General features: G+C 41.3%; 1 protein-coding gene across 1 annotated transcript in view; it reads right to left on the bottom strand.

Annotated features, from left to right (window-relative positions):
• Positions 1-19055, bottom strand: part of LOC133607805 (L-threonine ammonia-lyase) — a 44466-nt gene extending 25411 nt beyond the window's left edge. The window contains exons 1-3 of the mRNA XM_061962773.1: positions 18774-19055; positions 9084-9414; positions 8888-9004 (exon numbers count right to left, since the gene is read on the bottom strand). Coding sequence (XP_061818757.1) covers positions 8888-9004; positions 9084-9414; positions 18774-18889 — 564 coding nt within the window. The 5' untranslated portion in view covers positions 18890-19055. The remainder of the gene's footprint in view (positions 1-8887; positions 9005-9083; positions 9415-18773) is intronic.
• Positions 19056-23714: the final 4659 nt, after the last annotated feature.

Raw genomic sequence — 23714 nt, 5'->3', positions numbered from 1 at the left:
GGTAGCCTGATGTTAACGAGACTGTGATTGGATACTCACTTGTCACTCCAAAGTGAGTATCAATTCACAAGATTCAATTTAGCTGTAAGTGGGAAGTGTTGCAGGGTAGCCAGACCGGGATAGCAGAGTAGGAGAACAAAACGTTGATTAGGTGGTAGATATATATTTGCAAGGCCATTATCAAGAAGGATATTTAAAGACAGCTCAGCTGTTCTTGCGATGAAAATCTGATGACAATGGGGAAATGCCCGGAATTTCCAATCGAATAAACTGACTACGAGGGGTACCGCTGGCTTATACGGCGTCAAATAGGTCCTATAAATTGTGAGTTCAAATATTTTATTTTTTCACTTTTAATATGTTATTTGCAATTTTAATTTTGACAGTACCACATAAGATATGTTTTAATTGCTGATGCAGGTTTATTGATTTTTAAATGCTCCAGAAAATAACCCGTTTTGTACACTGTTGATGTGATTCAATACTTAGTGCGTAATGTGTTTCTGTGTAGTATTTCTCCAGCAATGGTGACATGAATGATGGTATTTTGAGAGGTAATCATTGAAGTCGGAGATCATTGAAGGCCTAGGTGGGAAACACACGGCCCGCCACTGACAAATAGAGATTTGTTGTCTGGGGATTGTGTTCACATGATCAAAGACATGTGAATCAAAGACTCAACTACTGTATTAAATCAGTTGAACTAACCCAAACAGTTCCAAAGTTGGTTTGCATGCAGACTGAGACCAAGTGCTTTAGGGCAGTGTTTTTCAACCTTTTTTGAGCCAAGGCACATTTTTTGCGTTGAAAAAATGCGGAGACACACCACCAGCAGACATCATTAAAAAACGAAACTCAGTTGACAGTAAAAAGTCGTAGTCACAATTGTTGGGTATGACTTTAAAGCATAACCAAGCATGTATCAATATAGCTCTTGTCTCAAAGTAGGTGTAATGTCACATCACACCCTGACTTATTTGGAGTTTTTTGCTGTTTTCCTGTGTGTAGTGTTTTAGTTCTTGTTTTGCGCTCCTATTTTAATGGCTTTTTCTCTTTTTTGGTATTTTCCTATAGCAGTTTTGTGTCTTCCTTTGAGCGATGTTTCCCGATGATTTTAGTTGTTTTTATCCTTCTTTGTGGGGACATTGTTGATTGTCATGTCATGTTCGGGTGTACTTTGTGGACGCCGTCTTTGCTCTACAGTAAGTCTTTGCTGTCGTCCAGAATTCTGTTTTTGTTTACTTTGTAGCCAGTTCAGTTTTAGTTTAGTTCTGCATAGCCTTCCCTAAGCTTCAATGCCTTTTCTTAGGGGCACTCACCTTTTGTTTATTTTTGGTTTAAGCATTAGACACCTTTTTACCTGCACCCTGCCTCCCGCTGTTTCCGACATCTACAAAGCTACCTGCTGCCACCTACTGGTATGGAAGAGTATTACACGGTTACTCTGCCGAGCTCTAGACAGCACCGACACTCAACAACACATCATTTTCAGACTAGAATTACTGGTTTGCAAAAAATATTTTTAACTCAAATAGGTGAAATTAGATCATCTCCCACAGCACACCAGACTGTATCTCACGGCACACTAGTGTGCCGCGGCACAGTGGTTGAAAAACACTGCTTTAGGGGTACCGGCGGGCGGCCACAATTAAAAAAAAAGAGAAAATAAAAGATTGTGTGGGTACTGTGTGGTCTTTCGTGTAAAAAACATGCATGATATATTCGGTAGAGACGTTATATCAGGGAATCTCAGCTCCTCTTATCGTTTGACTAACATTTTCCCACTGACGGAGTCTCAATCTACTTTTCTAGAAGTCAAACGTAGCAAATGTGTTTTTATTGGGGGGAAAAACGTTCAAAACAACAAATTAACAAACAAGTCAGACATCAGCTGTATATCAAATATTTTTAATAAGCTAAAGCAATGTTCAGTCCTAACCCACCAGTGGAAAATCACAGCTCTACATGGCCCACAGAAGTGAATATGTCTGCCATTACTGGTGTGATCAATTGCTTTTATGTCAAAAACAACCTACCTCTCCACAAGTTAAACGGATGGCAACAAATCTGAGTTGCAACAGTAGCTGAGCTCTCCCCTCGTCAATTTTTACAGCACCAGTGCTTAAACAGGATTGATACCTAAAGTCCAGACTTATAGCTCTTTAAAGCAGGGTGCTAATGCACAACATGATCTATAATTGATCCATTTCATTGTAAAAAACATATTCAGCTTGATAAAAAAACATCATTTTTGACTCAAATGTAGTATCCACAAAAGGTAACAGTGTTAAGTTCAGTCTTAACTAGCTTTAGCACAATAAGGACAATTGGGCTCACTTCAGGTCCTCCCTAAGAGCGCGTGCAGCCAGCTTTGAGGTTTCAAAGTTCTGGCCTGCGAGCATTACCTCCTGAGTCCTCTACAGAGCACAGTTGTGTTTTGTGGGATTGGGCTATCTTTTTTCCCAAAATGTGTAACTCTGAAATGAAATGTTGTTGTACTTGTGAAATGACAATAAAGTTTCTTCCTTCCTTGTTTCCTCTGCCTAAAGAAATAGACAAACAAACACTGTTTTTTTTTTTAGCAAATTTTGCATACATCCATCCATTTTCTACCGCTTGTCCCTTTTGGGGTCGCGGGGGGTGCTGGAGCCTATCTCAGCTGCATTCGGGCGGAAGGCGTTGTACACCCTGGACAAGTCGCCACCTCATCACAGGGCCAACACAGATAGACAGACAACATTCACACTCACATTCACACACTAGGGCCAATTTAGTGTTGCCAATCAACTTATCCCCAGGTGCATGTCTTTGGAGGTGGGAGGAAGCCGGAGTACCCGGAGGGAACCCACGCAGTCAAGGGGAGAACATGCAAACTCCACACAGAAAGATCCCGAGCGCAAGATTGAACCCAGGACAACTCAGGACCTTCGTATTGTGAGGCACATGCACTACATCTCAGTGTTAAATATTTTGTTACTTGACGAATGCTACCCATTAGCATGCTAACATTAGTAGGTTAGCTTTTTAAGCAAATTGTATAGGTATACACCAAAGTCATATTTTGATACTTGATGTCTGCTAACATTACTATGCTAGCATTTAAAAAAAAAAAAAAAAGATTCCGGTATACATCGCAGAGTAATATATTTTGGTGCTAACACATGCTACAGTTAGTATTTTAGCATGTTAACATTAGCATGCTAGCTTTTTTTTAAGCTAATTTAGCAAGTATACATCTCAGTAGGGATGATGTTCGTTAAGAAATTATCGATGTCGATGCCATTATCGAATCCTCTTATCGAACTGATTCCTTATCGAATCTCTTATCGAATCCAGATAGGTTGTTGTGTGTGCTCTGAGTTCCAAAAGCCGTAGATGTTATGTGACTGGGCCGGCACGCTGTTTATATCGAGGAAAGGCGGACGTGACTGAGGGCAGCATGCCAGGTGAGAGAGGACGCTAAAGGCACGCTATCCAGTGAGCATATAGTGCTTGATTGATTGATTGAGACTTTTATTAGTAGATTGCACAGTACAGTATATATTCCGTACAATTGACCACTAAATGGTAACACCCGAATACGTTTTTCAACTTGTTTAAGTCGGGGTCCACGTTAATCAATTCATGGTAAATGCTGCTATGTGCGTTGTAAATAAAAAAATTGCCGACAAACACATCACCAACATGGACGCTCACTTTCGACATCCCGGTGAAGCACACTGTGGAGAAGAAGGGGACCAGCACGGTAGCGAATCCATACGCACAACGGGGCAAGAGAAGTCGGCTTTTACTGTTGTGCTAGCTTGCTATGCTAATGGTCAACGAGACTGACTTTGAAAATGAGGAGAGGGAATCTGCCGTGTTTGATGGAGAACTTGCCCAGCTGTTCATTTCGGACACAGAAGATGAGGACTTTTGATGGATTTGTGGATGAGGAATGATCAAAAAATAATGTGAGTACATTGATAAATACTTCAATAAAGTACAACCGAACTCAGCTTCGCTCCTGCTGCCTTTTTAAAACCGCGTCCATGCATGCTAGCGTATGTTTGAAGCTAGCGTATGTTTAACCATGCCTGCGCCCAAAAATACGCTGCGCCTTATTCATGCGTTAAATACAGAAATAGCACCCGTAACACGGCGCCTTTTAATACGGTACGCCCTATGGTCACTTAAATACGGTATAGTGGCTTCGATAACGGGAACCGGTTCTCAAAAAGGGTTTCGAATCCATGGAATCGGTTCTTTTGTTATCGAAGCATCGGGAGAACCGGTTTTCATCATCCCTACATCTCAGTGTCATGTATTTTGGAATTCCACTAATGCTAACTGTAAGCCTGCTAGCATGTAAGCATAGTACTGCTAGCATGCTAGCTTTTTTTAGCTAACGTAGCTAATTTTATCTAATTTTTAGTTCATTTTGCTCATTTAGCATTCTAAGGTTAGTGGGCTAGCTCTTTAAGCTAATTTTATAGGTATACTGGGGTATTTTATGTATGCAAACGTTACCATGCTAGCATTTCCAGCAGTTTTTTCAGGTATACATCGCAAGATTAATATATTTTAGAGTTGACACATGCTACAATTGGTATTATAGCATGCAAACATTAACATGCTAGCTTTTTAGCTAGTTAAGCAGATATACACCTCAGTGTCATATATTTTGGCATTTCACTAATGCTAACTGTAGGCCTGTTATCACAGTACTGTTAGCATGATAGCTATTTTTTAGCTCATTTTGCTCATATTTTTTTGCCACTTCACTCTATCTGGCCAGCGTGCTAAAAGTTAGCATTTCAGTTCTGCTTTGGCTCTTCAGCATTTACACGAAATATAACGAAAATTGCATTTTCTATTTTTCTGAAAATAATGATAAATGGGTTGTACTTGTATAGCGCTTTTCTACCTTCAAGGTACTCAAAGCGCTTTGACACTATTTCCACATTTACCCATTCACACACACATTCACACACTGATGGAGGGAGCTGCCATGCAAGGCGCTAACCAGCAGCCAACAGGAGCAAGGGTGAAGTGTCTTGCTCAGGACACAACGGACATGACGAGGTTGGTACTAGGTATGGATTGAACCAGGGACCCTCGGGTCGCGCACGGCCATTCTTCCACTGCGCCACGCCGTCCCTAACATGTATATCTTGTACTAGTTTCAAAGGTGAAATATCAAAATGGCCCCCGCATTCTTTGATTTTACAGCCTGTGGGCCTGAGGAAAAAAGTTTGGGCAGGAGAGAAGTTTTTCCAGATTGACACTGGAGATGTGTGATTCAGACTGGGGCTTGTTTTGGCTCACATTGTTTGCAGAAGAGTATGGAGGCTTTTAAGAGTGAAACAAAGTCTCAATACTAGACTGGCGGATTACATATAGGGCCTGATGTACTAAGATCCCAAATAGCAGGTGCAAACTGAAAAATTGCACACAATGCAAAAGTGCACTGGTGCAATTTGATTTAAATTAAGATTGTGCTGTCACAATGGTGACAGTCATTTCCTCCACATCCAAGGCAGCTTGCTCCAACACAACTGTAGTCTGCGCCAAATTTTCTTGGCTGTATAGAAGCACTCCTCCAAATAGTTTTTTCCATAGGAGATATGGTATGTTCCTTTTGGTGTCTGCTGGTTCAGAACCAATCTTAAGTCATCCAGCAGCTCAAAACTGAAATGGCTGGATAGACGATATGTCTACTATCTTTATTTCTGATGGTCCAAATATGGTAATACACACATGAAGGATTCACTCTCTATCGTCATTGCATTGTTCGCTTCCTTCTCGCCACCATGAATGCGCAACAGTGCCATTTGGCACATACTTACCAAACATGGGGATTATAGACGCTTGCCTGACTAAATGATTACATCTAAATAATCAGCATTTATTCTGCATATGCAGGACGGCAAACACGTTCAATGGAATGAGCGGGCAAGTTGGTTCGTTTACCAGATACAGTCCTTGGCGCAAGAGCTTGGTTGATTAACTTTGCTGTGCTGTCAAATTTGCAGGTGTTTTAATACACACATACTTAAGTAAAGCAGGCCCCTAGGGTGCAATGAGTTAAAAAAGTACGAATATCAAACTCAATTTGGGTGCTAAACGAAAGTATTTTCTATTATAAACCGAGTCCTTCCAATGCATCACACTCAACTGACACAGCAAAAACTTAGAAGTAGTGAAGTGGGATATTATGATATTTATCGTAGTACGGCATAAAAATGTCTGTATCGTATTGTATAACTCTGTATTGTTTATATTGTAATTTATAACATCTGGGCTGAAGCTAATGTACATACTTGCCAACCCTCCCGGATTTTCCGGGAGACTCCCGAAATTCAGCGCCTCTCCCGAAAACCTCCCGGAACAAATTTTCTCCCGAAAATCTCCCGAAATTCAGGCCGAGCTGGAGGCCACGCCCCCTCCAGCTCCATACGGACCTGACCTGTTTTCACGTCCGCTTTCCCACAATATAAACAGTGTGTGTGCCCAATCACGTTATAACTGTAGAATGATCGAGGGCGAGTTCTTGGTTTCTTATGTGGGTTTATTGTTAGGCAGTTTCATTAACATCCTTCCAGCACGGCAACAACACACAACAACAGCAGTCACGTTTTCGTCTACCGTAAAGCAGTTCGTCTGCCGTAAACAGCAATGTTGTGACACTCTTAAACAGGACAATACTGCCATCTACTGTACATGCATATGTGACAATAACATCTACCGCTTTTAGAGAGTGCAGTGCACAACTGCGCACACAACAAGGAGACGAAGCAGAAGAATGAGGAAGATACAGCCGTGGCGACGCCGACGACGAGTAAGATGAAGAAATACGCTTGTAAGTTCCAAGCCGCAGCTGCGATTGGACCTGGATAGCCTCCGGGAAGAAGTAGTGGACTACCAAGTGCTTGGCAGTGAAGATCTTCCTCAGGAAGCAAAGATTGACCGGTTTTGGGCCATGCTAGGGAGAGATGGAAGATTCCAGACTCTAGTGCATTTGATGAAAGCACTTTTGTGCGTGCCACACATCAATGCATCATCAGAGAGAGGGTGTTCAGCATGGTTAGAAAAATAGTGACAGAGAATAGAACATCCATCCATCCATTTTCTACTGCTTATTCCCTTCGGGGTCGCGGGGGGTGCTGGAGCCTATCTCAGCTACAATCGGGCGGAAGGCGGGGTACACCCTGGACAAGTCGCCACCAAGGATGGACAATTCAACCCTTAACTCAACAATGAGTAGATGAGTGTTATGTGTGTGTATATGTGTAAATAAATGAACACTGAAATTCAAGTATTTCTTATATATATATATATATATATATATATATATATATATATATATATATATATATATATATATATATATATATATATATATAATAAAATAAATATATATATAGCTAGAATTCACTGAAAGTCAAGTATTTCATATATATATATATATATATATATATATATATATATATATATATATATATATATATATATATATATATATATATATATATATATATATGAAATACTTGGTGAGTTCCAGCTGTAAATATACTCCTCCCCTCTTAACCACGCCCCAACCACACCACGCCCCCCGCCCGACCACACACCCCACCCCCCACCTCCCGAAATTGTGGGAGCATTTTTACATCACTTGAATTAAATTTACGGTGAGAGCATGGATGTTAATGCTGTCACAGAGCCAGAAAGCACAATGGAAGCTAAACCACCAAAACCCAAAGAGGAATTGATGCCAAAAAGAGGAGAGACGAACTCCTTTGTTTGGATTTGAGCGAACTCGTCCAAGAGATGGCGCCATAGCCCAAACAATGACACACCTTTTTAATGTTTCAATGTCACTGCTTGTGTTTTATGAAAACGATTTGTTGAATACAAAACATAATGGCCATAAAACCATAAATTACCCGTACAGTTTTATAAGTCACAGGCTTCAAAGTGTAAGAAAAAGGTAGCAGTTTATAGTCCTTAATCTACGATATACACACACATATGTATATACACACACACACATATATATATATATATATATTTTCTTTTTTTATTTTTTTTTTTATTTTATTTTTTTTTTTTTTTTTTTTATTAATTATAATTTTTTTTTCTCCAAATGTTATGAAGGGTATTGTTGCATGTATTTTGTATATGAGTTTTCGACACAGATCAAGAAAAGGTTTTGAGGAGCAGATTATCTTGCAGTTAGCAATGTCATTAGTGGAAATGTCAGCAACTGTTTGAAACTGACTACTGATACCTACAGGACTCAAGAACCAAACACAGTGTGAGCAATCAGTTTGTGTCTCTTAGTCCGAGCAATTAAATTGTTAAGTTTTAACTTGAATTTACTCATATAATTAGAGATGAAGTTGTAAAATCGTACAGTGCATACCTGGTTTAGCATTGACCACACAAGAATTTTGTAAACGAGCAAAGGTCTTCATATGACTGACCAGGGAGATTCTCACATCACCTGACCCAGTGGCAGAACAAGTCAGAGCCGGTCCGGGGGCTGGCCCCATGACAAGGCCCTCCTAAACCCAAATAATAAGGCTCATCCTAACATGATTTTACAACATACACACGCCTCTCTGGGTTTACTATCGACAAGATTTTTAGCCAGGCTGCCACCTTTACTGAAATTTGCATTTCCCAACTTGTATTCATTGTCTCGCTTTCGCTACAGCATCAGCATGTTCACAGGATGTAAACAAATCATTAAAGGGGATCTGAACTGGGGAGAGCCCCGCCTTTCTCAGCCCAGAGCCCAGGGAGTGGTGTGGCGGACACCCGCACCCCTACACCCCCCAGCCCCCTCTATAGGTCCGCCGCTGACCTGACCTTACAGACAGTAAGAGTTGATCCTCAGGCTTACCTGTGTGAGAGAGGAGAGCAGGTACAATGCTCCTCGTTCCTTCACTGAGCCTGTGTAGTGCAGGTGCTCCTTCTTTAGGTAGATTTCCATACCGTACTGTTTGGACAGCCGGGAGTACTGTGGAATGGCAAAGGTCAGGGGTCAGAAGTCACATACCTTACACATCACTGCACACTGTGGTGTTGTGTTTGTTTACCGAGCAGGGTGTCTTCTGTATCCCTGACTGGATAGTGAAGGCGGCAGCGCTGATGTCCTCGAACCGCAGGTACTGTTCAGTCGGTCTGGGTACGATTCTGAACTCACTGACTCTTCGGGTTTTAGGCGGGTCCATTAGTATGATGACAGGTGCCTCTACCGCAACTCTGGTGTCACGGACCTTCACATCACCGTTGACAAGTTCCTCCTCACCAAAGTCCTTCAGCCTCTCTGGTTCAATAAGGGTCGGTCTGCGACCCACGGCGCCATTACTGACCAGCCCTCCTTTGTAAGAGTTAGCTGGTTCTGCTGGGCCCAGACGCAGCTCCTCTCTAGGTGAAATAATTATATGCTAGATATTAACATTCATTTTAATCGAAATTAACCTACACTAAACTACATATTGTAAGTTGTCCATTGGTGTGATTGTGATTGTGTTTGTTTGTCTATATGTGCCCTGTAATTGGCTGGTGTCCAAGTTGTATGCCGACAGTCAGCTGGGATAGGCTCCAGCACACTTGTGACCCGAATGAGGGCAATTGGTATATAACATGGATTGCTGTATTTGAACTCCAGAAATGTGTGGCATTCAAACTGTAGGATCACTAAGACTTTGACAAAAAAGCCAAGTCTACACACATAAGACATCACTGAGTTAGCAAGATCATACTGGCACTGTTATAAGATGTATTACCAGTGGGGGTGCCTTAGGAAAGCCCACTATTGGACAATTTAATTCGGTAGAGTCTGATGCGACTATCAACCATGCAGTCAAAATGTCAGGCTCCCTGGGAGGGAGGCGTCTACAGCCTGTGTTTTGGAAGGATGTTCTGAGATGCAAGACGTGAAGCCCGTCAGGATGCGCCACAGTTGGACCAAAGCCTGGCGTCGACATGGAATTCACAGTGCCACCATGTCCCTGAGGCGTGTTAAGCCTGCCGTCAGCCCTAGTGGGATTTGCCGGTAATTGGACACGGTGCGCACCGGAAACACGCCGCCTCTGGTTGGAGGTGTAGCTTTGACCAGTTTGCTCGTGCAGGAGGTCTTCCTCCCTTTCTCGAGTTAAACTATAAAAACCTTCTTCCACTTTTTACTTCCTAGACAATCAAGTTTAATCGTCATCTCGGCGCTTTGCCAGTGCTGAGGCCGACCAAACCATCCAGTCTCTATCTCTGCTTATTTGCTTATCGAACTGTTCAAGCTTTTTCTTTTTAGCGTGAAGTGTTGCAAAAAAAATTCTGGTTATTTGTGGGGTTAAATTGACAAGCAGTCGACTGTCTAACGAAAATCTAATGTTTCAAGTTTCTATTAGTTAAAGACAGCCCAAATTACCAGTCAACATAGTATCTGAAAGTGAATGTTGGAAGTTTAACTGGTTTGCATCGAACCGTAGATGTATATGCAAGATATGAACAGCTGTGTTTTAGGGGAAAATTGGAGATCGAATCAGATATGTAGTATTGCTTGATTAGATTTTTTTTGACAAACAGTTAACAAATTGGCAATTCATAACTTTCTTTATGTTGAAGCATTGTGGGTAGGGCCGCTTACGACAACAATGTAAGCAAGAGTTATCCTTAGACTGAGACAAACTTATTTACAGAAATTGTTTAATGTCAGTACACATTCGCTAACCTGTCTCTCGCCAGATCCTTGTAGTTTGCTGAGCTCCACACAAGGATCTGGGATTCTCAATATGAGATGTATTTCAGAAGGCAGGGCCTTGTAAAAAAATCATTGTATGTGATTGGATAAACCACATGTCCGTTATCTTGAATGACGTGCTACTTCAACCACTCACATCGAAATCAACCCGTGACGCTGATGAGACGCTGGCAAATCCAAACTTGGTCGGTCAAAACCGCTCTCTGTCTGTCTTTTAAAGAATTAATATTCGATAGATTCGACAAAACAGTTGCAATAACAGAATCAATGTCAGCGTGCCACCATTGTTGTTTGAATCCAACAGTCGCTTCGGCGCTACGTCACATCTATGAAATCCATCTATGAAGGAGTTTGCAATGCCTTCGAGCCCAGACCCTTGTGTGGAGCTCAGCGAACTACAAGGGTTTGGCGACAGTCAGGTTATACATTCGCCCCCACACTTAAAATCTGATTAAGGGACTGATCTACTAAAGGTTTGCGTGTATTAAAAAACGTGAAAACTTGATAGCACACGTAAAGCTGATCTACTAAACTAGTGTGCAGAGGATCGTGTGTATTAAGTGAGCAAAATAAGGAGCACAATCCATTCATTGTGTCTGTCTTCATGAATATGAATGAGTTCAAACCCCGGCCGAGTCATACCAAAGACTATAAAAATAGGACCCATTACCTCCCTGCTTGGCACTCAGCATTAAGGGTTGGAATTGGGGGTTAAATCACCAAAAGGATTCCAGAGCGCGGCCACCGCTGCTGCTCACTGCTCCCCTCACCTCCCAGGGGGTGGAACAAGGGGATGGGTCAAATGCAGAGGGTAATTTCAACACACCTAGTGTGTGTGTGACTATCAGTGGTACTTTAACTTTTTTTAATATGCGGAATATATTCTGAACATCAGAACGCCCACACTTCTAGAAGGAGAAAATGCAAATATAATCTGTGATCTATCAAGAATAAAACTGTTTTGTGCTGCTGTTTTGCGTCTTTATTTAATACGTCTAGGAAGGATACGCGCTCTGGCTGTTGTGCAGATATTGCCGGTGAGAAAGGGCGACATCGCGTTGCAGCTCCGTCCTACTGGTGAAAGACGTACATGCAAAAAAACTAATTTGAATAAGGTGGAGTGCAGTAGTTATCAATTGTACAAGCAATGTTAGGAGATCACACGTGACACACCCACTAAAAGCACATGCAATTTTATAGTTTGTCCACATTGTTTAGCGAGTGGTATTTGGATCCTTGTGGATGTGTTTTACAAGCAGAACGGGCATCTTGGTAACACTAACCTTTTCAAAATGTGCCAAGCTGCTGTCAAATACACTGAAAACACAACATACTTTATAGCTAATTCAAAACGTCAACATGGAGTGAGCGTAAACTACGATTCAAATCGCGTATTAATGATAAAGTATCTTAAATGTATGGTTTATGTTATGGTATGTGTGGTTGCTTGTGAAGTGAAGTGAATTACATTTATATAGCGCTTTTTCTCAAGTGACTCAAAGCGCTTTACATAGTGAAACCCAATATCTAAGTTACATTTAAACCAGTGTGGGAGCAGGTGGGTAAAGTGTCTTGCCCAAGGACACAACGGCAGTGACTAGGATGGCGGAAGCGGGGATCGAACCTGGAACCCTCAAGTTCCTGGCACGGCCGCTCTACCAACCGAGCTATACCGCCCCAATTGCTTGTCAATGGAGATGTACATTGTATCGGGTGAAGACCAGAGATTGCCATCCCTACTGAATGTAGGCATGTTCTTAAAGTTGCAGTTTCATATAAAAAAAGTTACTTCGAAATTACCTAACTGACCTCATTTTCGGCATAAAACTGAATCTGAGTATACGCACACTCTTCAGTCTAAGATTAATTGATTCACCTTTCATGTCAACCCAGTTTCTATTCACTGTGATAGATTACATATATGAGTCAACTTGTGATTCATTCATTTTTCACTTCTTTTCTTCACGCCAACGATTAAAGTGGCAATTAAGCCCCAAAAAACGCGAAGTTTGATAGATTGCAGCTCTGTAAATTGGGTTCAAATATAAGCCAAAGTTCCTTTAAAGTCCGGTTTCATCTCATGCTATCTGACTGTAATTAAACTTTACAAAGAACAGCATTTATAAGAAACATCAGACGTGGCTGCTTCTGCAACTGCCTAACATAGTTAGTCAGGAGGCCCTTTACACAGTAATAACATAATAATAGGCTTACATTCGGTGGAGATTAACCCTGTCACCTAGACGCTAAAGAAGATCACATTTGGTTAACGGCAAGGTTTGGATCTTTGTGTACGTGTGTATTGTGGGGCTTGTCCACTCAAGTTAAGCTGTTAGGTTGAGAGGAAAGTATGATTTATTTTACACACAAGCTTTGGAAAGTTGCAGTGTTGTGTCTTACATTTAGAAGCCTCCAGGTGGAGTTGACTTCTGAAACAGACTGTTATTTACACCACAATGCTCTGACCTTTCACTCTGTCATCCGACTCTATGATTGCCCTCTGTCCTACTTATCAGAGGATCGCAGTCCATTATTCCGTAACACTGTACCCTCGTAAACAACACTGTGAAAGGACGAGCACAAGGTTACAGCTTTGATTAGTCCAGTAGTTCCAACTTTCCAAAAAGGTATTAACTAACAAGTATTCAGAATCTGTTTATTAACCAGTTTGGCAATGTTTTACATTGACATAATATATTCAACCTGTTACTCTTTCAGTAACAACAACTAAAAAGACATTGCAAATAGTGAACACACACCTAACTCTATTAATTAGGTAGCTATTCAGCTGTATTTACAAACACAAAACTAGTGAAGTTGGCACATTGTCTAAATCATAAATAAAAACAGAATGCAATGATTTGCAAATCCGTTTAAATTTATATTCAATTGAATACATTGCAATGACAAGATATTTAATGTTGGAACTGAGAAACTTAATTTATTTTTTCAAATAATCATTAACGTAGAATTTAATGGCAGCAACACATTGCAAACAAGTTGGTACAGGGGCATTTTTACCAGTGTGTTACATGGCCTTTCCTTTTAACAACACTTGGGAATTGAGGAGATACATTTTTAAGCTTTTCAGGTGGAATTCTTTCCCATTCTTGCTTGATGTACAGCTTAAGTTGTTCAACAGTCCGGGGTCTCCTTTGTGGTATTTTACGGTTCTTAATGCACCACACATTTTCACTGGGAGACAGGTCTGGACTACAGGCAGGCCAGTCTAGTACCCGCACTCTTTTACTATGAAGCCACGCTGTTGTAACACGTGCAGAATGTGGCTTGGCATTGTCTTGCTGAAATAAGCAGGGGCGTCCATGAAAAAGACGTTGCTTGGATGGCAACATATGTTGCTCCAAAACCTGTATGTACCTTTCAGAATTAATGGTGCCTTCACAGATGTGTAAGTTACCCATGTTTTGGGCACTAATACACCCCCATACCATCGCAGATGATGGCTTTTGAACTTTGCACCAGTCCAGATGGTTATTTTCCTCTTTGGTCCGGAGGACACAATGTCCACAGTTTCCAAAAACGATTTGAAATGTGGACTCGTCAGAACACAGAACACTTTTCCACTTTGCATCAGTCCATCTTAGATGAGCTCGGGCCCAGCGAAACCAGCAGCATTTCTGGGTGTTGTTGATAAATGGCTTTAGCTTTGCATAGTAGAGTTTTAACTTGCGCTTACAGATGTAGCGACCAACTGTAGTTACTGACGGTGGTTTCCTGAAGTGTTCCTGAGCCCATGTGGTGATATCCTTTACACACTGATGTCGGTTTTTGATGCAGTACCGCTTGAGGGATCGAAAGTCACAGGCATTTAATGTTGGTTTTCAGTCTTGCCTCATACGTGCAGTGATTTCTCCAGATTCTCTGAACCTTCTGATGATACTACAGACCGTAGATGGTGAAATCCCTAAATTCATTGCAATAGCTCATTGAGAAATGTTGTTCTTAAACTGCTGGACAATTTGCTCACGCATTTGTTCATAAAGTGGTGACCCTCGCCCCATCCTTGTTTGTGAATGACTGAGCATTTCATGGAAGCCGATTTATACCCAATCATGGCACCCACCTGTTCCCAATTAGCCTGTTCACCTGTGGGATGTTCCAAATAAGTGTTTGATGAGCATTCCTCAACTTTCTCAGTCTTTTTTTGCCACTTGTGCCAGCTTTTTTGAAACATGTTGCAGGCATCAAATTCCAAATGAGCTAATATTTTCAAAAAATAACAAAGTTTACCAGTTTGAACATTAAGTATCTTGTCTTTGCAGTCCTTTCAATTGAATATAGGTTGTAAAGGATTTGCAAATCATTGTATTTTGTTTTTATTTACCATTTACACAACGTGCCAACTTCACAAGTTCGCTGGTTTTGGGTTTTGTATTACGATAGTGTCACTTTTAAATAAATATCCCTTTTTGACAGGTATAAATAGTAGTAGTGTATTGATATATTTTTTTAATCTGTTGTAAGCAAAACTATATTGGGGCGGTGTGGCTTGGTTGTTAGAACGGTCGTGCTAACAACTTGCTTCTGCCATCCTAGTCACTGCAGTTGTGTCCTTAGGCAAGATACTTTATCCACCTGCTACCAGTGCCACCCACACTGGTTTAAATGTGTCATGTCTGTTGATCATGTTTTTGTTTGACTATGTTCTGTTTGGTTTTTGGACTCTTTTTAGTTCCTGTTTTCACTCCCTTGCCTTGTCACCATGACGACCATTAGTTGCACCTGTTTTTACGTTCGGACTCACGCACTTGTCACTAATCATGTCACTATTATTTCAATCAATCAATCAATGTTTATTTATATAGCCCTAAATCACAAGTGTCTCAAAGGGCTGCACAAGCCACAACGACATCCTCGGTACAGAGCCCACATAAGGGCAAGGAAAAACTCACCCCAGTGGGACGTCGATGTGAATGACTATGAGAAACTCCCCCCTCTAGGGGAGACCGAATGCAATGGATGTCGAGTGGGTCTGACATAATATTGTGAGAGTCCAGTCCATAGTGGATCCAACATAATAGTAAGAGTCCAGTCCATAGTGGGGCTAGCAGGACACCATCCCGAGCGGAGACGAGTCAGCAGCGCAGAGATTATTTACGCTAGGCAGTCGGCCTGGCGACATTACTTCTGTTACCTCTACTGCTCATGCCTGTTCATAGATTTATGCTCCGCTCATGCCACAGTAAGTGTTGTTTATTTCATGTCCATAGTTTTGCCCAAGTGCGAGTTTTTGTTTTCTTAGTCAAGTTTGTGTCTACGCCTTGTGCGCGCTTTTTGTTCACTCTTGTTTTTAAGCAAGAATTAAATCATGTATCTACCTTCATCTGATGTCCAGTCAGGTTGTTGTGCATCTCGGGAAAGCAATCCGCACAGTAATTTGCGCCGCCAAAGTCCACGTCGTGACAAAATGTAATTTAGATAATGGGTAACTTAGATAATGGGTTTCACTATGTCTAAGCGCTTTGAGAGAAAAGCGCTATATAAATATATTTCACTTCACTATTTGTTACTTTCATAATTATGTCTGTATGAAATCAGTGTGGAATCGAAACCCATATTACATACTACTGGCACATTTCTGTTGCTGTACTCATCTTGGTTTGACGTGGTTTGTTTTCAATAAAACAATAGTACTGTTTAAAATGTGGCCTTCAAGGCATCAGTCAGGGTGACAACAATGGGGGGATGAGGATCTCCTGTATTTGTTGTAATTATTTGTAAATAACTTGTCATGTGGCTGTTGAGCAGACTACTTTAATTAAAGAGGAGTTTGAGGGCAGCAAGAAAACAGGACAGCGGAGATTATGGAATCACTGCAGCGTCCACATTTAAATGGGTCGTTTTCAACTTGCTCAAAGTTACATTTATTTAAACCAAAAAAATATAACAAGAACACCACTGGTTAGCTTATGTTACGTTTAATAGTTTAACTGAACATATATTTGTTTTAACCGTCTATATGTTTCACAATGACTAATTATATTGAATAAAAATTGCTCGAAGGCCAGAGGAAAATGTCTGGCGTTCATGCTTGTCACGGCTGTCTCATACTCAAAGTGGGGCGCGTGCACAAACACAAAAACAGTCTCAGAAAAGCAACTAACAGTTTTCAGTGGCGTTGTTGTTATGATAGAATACACATTCAATGACTAACCAAATCGCTTTCATTGGCGAACAACGCACAAAGCTAATGTGTGTGTTACGCACAGGCGTAGTTGAAAGCCGTAAGAGGGCGTTATATAATATTTGAAACACATTGGAAAGTTAGTGCCCTCTAGGCATCCGAGGAAAGCAATTCAACTGTGACACCATTGCAAAGAGAGGGAGAGACTAACATTTTTGCAGCGTATTAAATATAATATAAACACTCGAGCGCTCCTTTTGTATAGAGGAATTTGGACCAGTTTAAACACATTGGCAGATACTTGCTCAGACATCTGAACCTCCTAAAGGCCAATGTCATGGGCGCTCCTCCTTATACGCAGACCACGCACCGTGCACAAGGCCTTGCCAACCGTGAGGAAAGAGGTGTAAAATGTCAATAGATGAATGACCGAGCGCTTCATATGACATTTTACCACAAACTGATTCCTAGCCACTTTCTGCTCCATCACTGTTAAGAATGTAATAACAAATTTCCCTGACAAAGTCATCGGCCCCCGTGGAGCGCAGCATTAATGTACTGGTTTTGTTATCCAGATGTACCGTGTTTGATCATCAGGGGTGAATTTGGGAAAAAGGTTGGCTAATTTATTTTTTAATCTTGTTAAATCTGTTTTGTTTTTTTACTTTCAAAATAACTCTTAATTAGGTGCAAAATATGCACCTATTTTGTATAGAATTCTGCTTAATTTATTTAGGGTAGGCCCAGGCCAGCATCCACTTAAATTTAGCTTAAAAGTGCTTTTTTTTCCCGAAATATGTAACTCTGACAAAAATCAATTTACCAAAAATATATCCACTGCGGAGAATTTTGTTTCTCAAAATATGAATAATAGTGAAGGGGGAATTCCGGTCTTCCCTAGTTTTCTGGAAATGTGGCCCCTAGAACAAGTTAGTTGAAAAGCCCTGGCCCAAAGGTCGCACACAGGCACAACAAGAAGGTAATCTAATGTCAGCATGTTTGTTAGTGTCCTTTCTTAAGGTGTGTGTCTTCAAATGTTAAATTGTTTAATTAGTTTATGTTAATGGTAATATTTTACACTCTTTAATTAAACTAAATGTTTTGATACCGGTGGTTGATGTCACCCAGACCAGGTACTAGAAGGTCGCATCTTCTAGTGCCCTAGAAGTGAGTAGAACCCAGATGGTATCGTGCAGTGGAAAAAGGTAATATACACATCATACATTTCTCTTTCTTTTGAAAGTAACCTTAATCCAACCTCTAAACTGAGGCGTAGAAACATGTCCATTGCAGTCAAGGGAATATCCAACTGTGTTGTCAATTAAAGTGTTAATAAGATGAATACATTCAGCAATGAAACTCAAGATGTCTATCAAGACAATTTACCTGGTGACAAGGAGGAGAACACAATAGAGGGCCACACGAAGGAGAATATCTACCAGGACATCAAAGGAAGGAAGGAACTCTTTTCTACAGGAAATTGAGGGTGTAGAAGATGGACAGATGCAGGGAGACATTGCTGTTAGCGACTTGGAAGGATGGTGAGACGTTTTGGGGGCAGATATCTGCGTCGAAAGATAGTTTTTGGAAGGAAGTTTGGATGTTCTTGGTTTGGAAACCAGAGCAGCCAAAACTGGATTTGGAAGACAAGCTGATTGTTTTGTCCATCCTCTTTTGCCATGTGGAGTGTTTGTTGGAGGGAGCTGTAGGAATGGAGGAGAAACAGGGAGAGGGACTGAAGATGCTACTGAGCTTAAACTGGGAGTCTTCCCCTTGTTTTGGGGTGGAGGTTGATTTTTGTCCCAAAGATGGGATTTTGCTACTAGGTTGGTGTGAATTGAGGAGAGCTCTGATGGGTCAGGGTCACTACATGTTTCCCACCTCTGCCAGAAGGGGTCTTTTTCCTCGCTGTCTTTAAGTGCAGGCTTTGGTGAAAACAATCGTTCCAGTCGCTCATTTAAGTAGCTTGAGTAAAATAACTGTGCGGCAAAATTCATCCTGATGGAAGCAGTGTCCTTTCAGAATCCAAACTTCTCTCTGTGTGTGACTTCTCCTCAGCTTTTGAGGTGTGGGATACTTCTCAGTGCTGCTCCCACGGTCCAATGTCCACAGACAGAGTTCCCGAACTCTTTCCTGGCTCAGAGGCTATTTAGAAAGGGATTATCCAGGGACACATGGACGGTGACTCGGAGTGTCTCTCCGGTGGTTTGGCCCCTCCCAGGACTCTATTCCTGGCCCAGACCAGGATTACATCCCTTTTCTGTGACGTAGAGCAAATCAGACGGTCTAAGGGGATAGATGCAGACTTAGGGTTTATCTAAGGAGCAGTGATCCAGAGACACAACCACATAGGGGAGATAACTGTAAATTGGGATGTGTTAGATAGGCCATAGGTGAAGTCAATGGGAAATGAGAATAATCAACTTTTGTAATATGTCTACCTTCATGTGTTAACCCTATAATTAAGGTAAAAGCTGCTCCGAGGATCATCTGTACATAACTATTTATGCAGATCCATGCTCTGAAGCGGGATGTTTTTCAGGAACAGTTAAGCTTCCAAGTGACCTCCAAGGTTTTGACAACACTCCTCAATTAGCATGACTAAGAAATAACAACAGACTTCTGTAGAGAAAGGAAGAAGGTTTGGTATGGTTAAAAAACAAACTCTTGTGAAATTTCTCAAACAATGCAGCTCTTTGATGAGTTTATTTCAATATTTTCATACCCTCCATCCATCCATTTTCTACCGCTTGTCCCTTTCAGGTTTGCGGGGGTTGCTGGAGCCTATATCAGCTGCATTCAGGCGGAAGGCGGGGTACACCCATTTCAGGAATACTTATTTTGTAAACACGATACAAAGATTGGGTTGATGCAAAACAGAGCTGATTGTGACATTCAAGTTGTCAGTCACAAGAAGGCTTGGCAGAAAACAATACTCTAAAGTTATGATAACCCTGAAACTGGTAATGGTTTTGGGACATCGGCACAGTGGTGCACATTACTGCCTCACAGACCAGAGAAGGCTTGGGAGCTGGGTTTGAATCTTTGTGAATTCCAAAAACACAAATGCTGGTTTAACTGAAGATTGCTGATAAGTATAAATGATAAATATGACATAATGGGTCAGCTCTTTGATTGGTGATCAGTCCAGGATGTACTCTGCTTCTTTCCCAATTCATCTGTCAATGTTCAGTCAGGTCAACCCAAAATGACAAGAGGTGGATAACCTTGATCATTTTACAGACTGACCAACATTTTTACACAAAGGACTCTTTTCAGCAATTGTCAGTCATCGGCATCAGTGTCCTGGTGTGGATGTTAATCTCAGGTATCATGTTGTACGGCTAATTAATTATTGGAAACCCTTTTTGCAATCGTGCTATGGGGGCGGCATGGCGTAGTGGGTAGAGCGGCCGTGCCAGAAACCTGAGGGTTGCAGGTTCACTCTCTTACCATCCTAATCGCTGCCGTTGTGTCCTTGGGCAGGACACTTAACCCTCGCCCCCAGTGCCGCTCACACTGGTGAATGAATGATGAATGATAGATGGTGGTCGGAGGGGCCATAGGCGCAAACTGGCAGCCACGCTTCCGTCAGTCCACCCCAGGGCAGCTGTGGCTATGAAAGTAGCTTACCACCACCAGGTGTGAATGAATGATGGGTTCTCACTTCTCTGTGAAGCGCTTTCAGTGTCTAGAAAAGCGCTATATAAATCTAATCCATTATTATTATTATTATTATACCATACCACCAGCAGCTCTAACAGGGGCAGAAAAATGAAGGACTCATATGCCCAAATGTGCAACACGATAAATATCTTAGATTATGTAATTGAAGACAAACATGCCTCATAGGTTGTCAACAGGCCGCTGTACTGACTAGGACCAGCACTATTCATCTATTGAACACCAGTTAACAGCAAACAGTGAAGATGCAATTTCAGGGTGCCAGACTTTATGGAAGGCAAAATACCTCAGACTTGGACTCAATTGTCCACAATACCCTCGTTTAGTATTTCAGTGTGTCTTTTTCTTTTGCAAGCCATTCTCAGATAAAGCTTTTTCTTGGCAATTCAGCCATGAAGTCCAGCCAATAAGAATATTACGCTGTTTAAAATAATGCAGAGTGAAGTTCAATTAGTAAGATCATTCATTCTGTGAAAAACAGATGTCAAACAGGTAGCCTGTATTCAAAGACAAAGGCGGTTGGATGGAATTCCTATGGTGGCCGAGAAACCGCACAACACAACATAAAGCCACAACACAACCACTTTCAACCACAACATAACAACTTTCAGATACTGCACGAGTACAAATGCCACAACACAAAAACTAAAACCAAAACATAACAAATTTAAGTCACAACAAAGCAATTTTCAGCCATAACACAACAAATTAAAGCCAAAACACAACAACTTTAAGCCTAAACATGACAACTTCCAGCTACAGTAAAGGGTGCATACACCCCAACACAACAACTTTAAGCCTAAACATGACAACTTCCAGTTACAGCACAGGTGCGTACACCACAACACAACAACTTAAATCCAAAACAAATTTAAGCCACAGCATAACAACTTTCAGCCACAACACAACAACTTTCAGCTACAGCACGAGTGCCAATGCCACAACACAACATCTTACAGTGCTTTTCAGTGGCTAACAAGCGTTTTTTAACCAGTTGACACATTTACACAAGTAGTACAGCTTTGGTCTTTTGTGACCATACCATTCACACATTTTAATGTTGTTTTCACACAATATGCAGTCAGTGAACACATTTCCACAATGCTTACATTTTCTTAACAGAGCAGCTATATCTTAAAACAAAATTATGGCTTGTTTTTGTGTAGTTTATGAATTTTAACACACAACATCCCACAATAGCGAAAACAGTATTCCAAACCTTAGATACAGTATAAAATCTCTGCTTCTGCTATGATATCAGTTCAAAAACAATATACCTCAGCTGATAATAAACAATTGAACAATTGACACACAGCTGATTTACAGTATGTTGGGTAAATTGAACCATCCACATCTAATTTCAGTCTGGTTTATACTCGGTGGCAGTAGTCAGGAGGACTTTGAGCAGTGATGGTTTTGGAATCAGACAAAGAAAAAGACAACACTGTAATGTCTGGATAAAGAAGAGTAAGAGCAAGAGGCCCAAGGAGAAGAGGAGGCCCAAGGAGAGGGAAAGGTAGAGTTGTAAGAATGTGTGGTGGTGGCATTCCAAGGGCTGCAAGAACAGTAGTCATTGATGAAATTGGTGCCAGAATCATTGACCATGTAATCAACCACGGTCTTTCACTAAGAGAGGCTGGGGAAAGAGTGCAGGCAATTTGAGGCGGTCAACGGTTGCCTCCATTATACGCATCTTTCAACAAACCAACAAATAAGCACGATATTGCATTTTACATGGATTGTTTCTATGCTCACTTGACATGTCAATAAGGCCATACAGTAATACATATCTGGGTTTTTCGGTGTTGTTGTTTCATGGATATTTTGTTCACCGTAAGCAGTACTGTAAAATGTTTTCTGTTCCTACTGTACCTCCTGTAGTAACATTAAAGGAAAACAAATATTGGATTTTTACTGGAATGTTTTTGACTATGAACATTCCATGTAGACATACAGTTCCATCCAGTGATGTGCGGTCACTAGAGGCAGGCGGGGCCTCACCTGCCATCATGGAAAGAAAAAAAATGTAAAAAGAAAAAATATTAATTAAATTGTTATATGTATCCAGTGATTATACTATAAAGTTATTTTCCATTTAACTTCACCAGTTTTAGATTATTTTTATTCAAAATCGCTGAATTTTCACATTTGCCGTTCAAATACTGAGAAGAGACGGTGAGGTGATCAGCAGCCAGTTGAGGCACGTCACTCAATTGTGCCTCAACATGGATTGCGGACTCGGCTAACTGCTGGTCTGCTGTGCAGTGAGACCGTATTGCTATATGAATTATATTATACATTTCCATAGTTTAGTTAGCTGAGGTATATAATGTACAGTGTATTTTGTCAACAACTGTATGTGTGTAACGTATTTCTTGTGCTGAGCAATCATAAAACTGCTGCGAAGACGCACTGGGTGAGGCTCGCGTAACCCCGCCTCCTGGTGCCGGTTATTGCACCTCCGCCGCAGACTGCACCCCCTGACGCGAGCGCCACACCAACCAAAGCCCACACCCAAACCCTCCACGTGTAAGACCGAATCCACCCAAAAAAAGTCACTTAACAAGAAGCCAAAAAGTGCAAAAACAACATTGCTCGCGCCGGAGGAGCCGTGAACGACAGCAGGGACACAACATTAGGCACACCTGCAGACTGCAGCACGGATTTCATATTTCATTCATTCACAACTCCTCCAACACGAACACCACTGTTCCCGCACTTATAAGTAAAGGTAAGACCATAATAACGTTTTTTTATTAAATGTGCTTTTTTGTGTGCTACAGTTTGTATGTGTAAAGTTAAAGTTAAGTTAAAGTAGCAATGACTGTCACACACACACTAGGTGTGGTGAAATTTGTCCTCTGCATTTGACCCATCCCTTGATCACCCCCTGGGAGGTGAGGGGAGCAGTGGGCAGCAGCAGTGACTTCCAACCCTTGATGCTGAGTGCCAAGCAGGGAAGAATGCTGGTATGAGCTTTTAAACATAACCCGTTAACTGCTGCCAATCAAATGGTGAATAAGATACTCTTTAGGGTTCATATGTTTGTAAATCTGTCTGTGATGAAGTCAGTGCCTCACCAGCCATGAACCTCACCGCACGTCACTGGTCCCATCCATCCATTCATCCATTTTCTCC

Source organism: Nerophis lumbriciformis, linkage group LG02 (assembly GCF_033978685.3).
Source record: "Nerophis lumbriciformis linkage group LG02, RoL_Nlum_v2.1, whole genome shotgun sequence".
NCBI classification, from domain to species: Eukaryota; Metazoa; Chordata; class Actinopteri; order Syngnathiformes; family Syngnathidae; genus Nerophis; species Nerophis lumbriciformis.
This window is presented reverse-complemented; position numbering and strand designations above follow the sequence as displayed.